Source organism: Poecilia latipinna, unplaced genomic scaffold (assembly GCF_001443285.1).
Source record: "Poecilia latipinna isolate Pla-1442-1.1 unplaced genomic scaffold, P_latipinna-1.0 Scaffold2086, whole genome shotgun sequence".
NCBI lineage: Eukaryota > Metazoa > Chordata > Actinopteri > Cyprinodontiformes > Poeciliidae > Poecilia > Poecilia latipinna.
Genome location: NW_015114702.1, coordinates 108157 through 112020, shown reverse-complemented (window position 1 = coordinate 112020; position 3864 = coordinate 108157). Strand labels below are relative to the sequence as shown.

At 42.5% G+C, this 3864-nt stretch overlaps 1 protein-coding gene across 1 annotated transcript in view; it reads left to right on the top strand.

Moving 5' to 3' along the window:
• Nucleotides 1-192: 192 nt before the first annotated feature.
• LOC106936143 (rRNA 2'-O-methyltransferase fibrillarin) overlaps nucleotides 193-3864 on the top strand; it is a 10546-nt gene continuing 6874 nt past the window's right edge. Inside the window, exons 1-4 of the mRNA XM_015016972.1 lie at nucleotides 193-230; nucleotides 321-592; nucleotides 1240-1334; nucleotides 1413-1583. Coding sequence (XP_014872458.1) covers nucleotides 193-230; nucleotides 321-592; nucleotides 1240-1334; nucleotides 1413-1583 — 576 coding nt within the window. The remainder of the gene's footprint in view (nucleotides 231-320; nucleotides 593-1239; nucleotides 1335-1412; nucleotides 1584-3864) is intronic.

Genomic DNA, 3864 nt, shown 5'->3' with positions numbered 1-3864 from the left:
AGGAGGAAGAGGTGAGAAAGCATAGTCTATTTTGTTTTGATTTGTTGCTGATTAATGTTAAAAACCAAATGTTTAAATCTCATGAGCAGAGATTGTCTTTCATGGTGAAAGATTTTGTCCAACAGAGCCAATAATGGCTCAAACACATCGGGTGTCTGTTCCCACTTTCCAGCTGACTGGAACATAAACAAGATGCAGCCCCTGCTGGTGTTGAGCACTTTATGCCTTCTGTCTGAGTTGTTCTTGATCCAACACACCTCAGTCACATGATGGGTCCCCTCAATCATATCCGAGTTCTGCTAATGGCTTCTATGGACCAGGGGTGAAGTTGGAGAACTGGAGGCTGGTGACGGACCTGTCTGCTTTACATCTGGCAGGTCTGAAACGCTGCATCCCAAATTCTTTCTGACGCCAGGCTCTGATGTTTGTCTTTTAGGTGGAGGCTTTAGGTCCCCAGACGGTGGAGGATTTCGAGGCAGAGGTGGCGGGAGAGGCACCCCAAGAGGAAGAGGAGGCAGAGGAGGAAGGGGCGGTGGCAGAGGAGGTTTAGGAGGAGGGAAAAGAGTTCTGATCGAGCCTCACAGACATGAAGGTTATTATCAAACATTAGTCAAGCAGATTTTTAGCAGTAAAAGTTTTTTTTTTTAATAAAGGTTTTGTTGGCTCTAGTGGCCTTTATTTGAAAATAGTTTGACAGGAAAGAGAGTTATGAGAGAGAAGGGGGGGGGGAAGACATGCGGCAAATGTCACCAGGCTGGGAATCGAACCTGCAACCATCGGCATGAGGACTAAGACCTCAATACGTGGGTTGTGCTTCGCCCCTGCGCCACTGTAGCACCCAGCAGTAAAAGTTTTTAATATACTGTCTGATATGCTAAGCATGAAGTCACATGTTGCTGTGAGTCCCCACATTTTAATTTTAATCAGGAGTGTGCCGATAAATCGGCCCGATTTCCTCGCTTGTGTCCTTGACGTCTGCAGGTGCTCGTTAACACTCTTGTCAACTTAGCAACTTTGTTACTATATTGTGACTTTTCAGATTGTCTCTGGGGAACTCCAATCGCTGCAGCCCTGGTGTGAATCAGTTTAGCTTCCATTCTTAAAATTTGACTGAACATGGGAAGTAGAGTAGAAATAAAAACAAAATGCCGTTGCATATTTAGAATGTTTCAGTGTCTGAACTTTCAAATTTGAATAGCCATCAGTAAATTGGTGTGTGTGTGTGTGTGTGTGTGTTAGGAGTGTTTATCTGCAGAGGGAAGGAGGACGCCTTGGTCACCAAGAACTTGGTGGTGGGAGAATCTGTGTACGGAGAGAAGAGAATGAGTGTGGAGGTAAAGTGTCGCTTCAGTGGCTGATTTGTTTGCTGATCAGTATATATTGTCCCAATAACTAGGTGTGTTTTTTGTCAGGATGGAGAGACCAAGATTGAGTACAGAGCCTGGAATCCTTTCCGCTCAAAGCTGGCAGCAGCTATACTAGGAGGAATTGACAAGATCCACATCAAACCTGGAGCTAAGGTCATGTACCTGGGGGCCGCCTCTGGGACCACCGTGTCCCACGTCTCAGACATTGTTGGACCGGTGAGTATGGCTCTCCAGTTTTATTTCTCCTTTCAAGCATCATCTGAGGGCAGATGATGTGCATTTGGTTAGGACCCTTTAATGCTCTTAACATGCTGGGCTTTAACATGCCTCATATGGCTCCATGGTGATTTCTTGTTTTTTTCAAGAGCTGCTTCTCTGTTTGCCTGATGGGTTCAACCATAAGCCAGGACACATACAGGACAAATCTGTCTCTGTCTGAAGACACTTTCTGGACTACACTAAGGCTTCTTGTTTCTGACTTGGGATTTAAGCAGAGTGATGCGGCCTTGGGAACGTTTTAAGTTTACCCTTAAATAGACTTCCTCTTAGTTGCCAGCTAGATGTTCTGTTCCAGTATTCCACCTTTCATGAAGCTGATTTTGATTTGTTGCTTCTTGCATAGCTCTAAATTGCTGTTCCTGATTTTTAATAACAATTTTATTTTCTATCAGAAAATGTTGTTTGATTGGCTATTAAAGCCAGTCACCCATAGATTGATTAGTGCATCTCTAGTTTTCATCAAGTACTTCATTTAGCTGTGTTAAGGGTTTAAATCTTCCCCAATTGCTCCGGTCTGCCCATTGTCTATGTAATGTGGCTGTTCCACGTTATGAAGCTTATAGAAAATTGCCTGCACTGTAAACAACCATTCTCTACTGTAGAGAGAGAAATGCTGAGCCAAACGAGGCGGCGAATAGTAGTGATGGGCAGATGAGGCCTCATTGGGTGTGTGGCACATTTTCCAAACTGTGCTAAGACTGTGTTGCTTTGTCACTTACAGTGACATCTGCTGGATTTAGAAAGTTATTGCAGGCAAATTCAGTAAAGACGGGAGTGTTAACCCGTTCCTCCTCCTCTTGCCGGGCACAATGATGCCTCAGCATTATGGAAGTGCTCCAGTTACAGTAAGACAAAACTTGGGAGCAAATCCTACATTTTTCACCTTCAATGTAAATAAAAGTTAATCCATGTAAACTAACTCAGCTATCCCTTGGAAAGGAATTTGAATAATCCGAAAGAGAAATGATCAAAAGTGGAAATGAGGACGTAATAATTACTTTCTGTGATAAGATCAAAATGATCAAACTTGGGAGAAAACTTCCTCTTCCTCTGTTGATTCATGCCAGTATTCAAATACGAGCCAAAAACCAACGCAAAGCAAAGAACACAAAGTATCTCCATTCAACAAAACCCACAAACATGTAAACAGTTTCTTTCTCATCAACACAATTTGGTTGCGGTCACATCCAAACAACACCGGAGCTGGATCGGTCACGTGGTTTTCCTTTAAGTGATACACGCACCGACATGGGGTTTCATCTTGTTTGCTCGGCGCATGTGCCAAGGTTTCTGTGTCGTCTGGCCAATCGCTAGCGGATAGTGTTAATTTAACCCTCTTACAACCAACCTGTCAGCGCCGACAGGATTCGGCTTGTGTACTTCCCATTACCGTAATTTCTGAACAGTTCAATATATCAAAAAAAATTCCAAAAGTGCAGAAAAGCTGAGACATTGCGCTTTCAGGGCATATATGATACATTACGGTAGCCACCCTGGAAAGTTTGATGTGAGCTTGACCAATCACAAGAAAGATTCTCAGTTGTGTCATATTTGTCACCCAACCTACTCTGTATCGTAACTCCTGAACGGTTGGCCGCATTCAAAAAATTCCAAAAGTATTAGAAAGTGCATAAAATAAGCTTTCGCGCATCGCCGCCAGCTTTGTTATTGGTCTGAGCGCTGCCGGCTTTAAATGCATAAACTATAAACCTATAATAAACATATCTTTTAGGAATAAATCTGCTCTGCTAGTGAAAATGCTCAGAGCAACAGAGACGCTTGCAATCCGGCTTGAAAAAAAAAAAAAAATTAGCGATTTTCTTTTTTTTTTTTTTCTTCTTTCTTTTTCTTTTAATTATAAATTATTTTCCAAAAAACATAAACAAGCAACCCTTACCATGGAGGGGGGGGGGTAGTAAAGCATGGTGGGCCGCCAGGCTTATAATACACTGGGGGAAACCCTGCAAAACCAATATGGAACAATATCGATATAATTGAGCAGGAGTGTCTGTATTTGGCTTACACAAACCAGGCAGGTCCAGAAGCAAAGAATAACACTAAATATCCCCATAAATGAATATGGTTTCTATCTCTGTACATGATGCTCAACAGAAGGCTTTTGGATATGCATACAGAAAAACAGTTACTGTTTAACAGAAGAGTAAAGCCTTCATTTAAGTAAATATAACACTTTTTGTTTGGTCACAGGAGGGGCTGG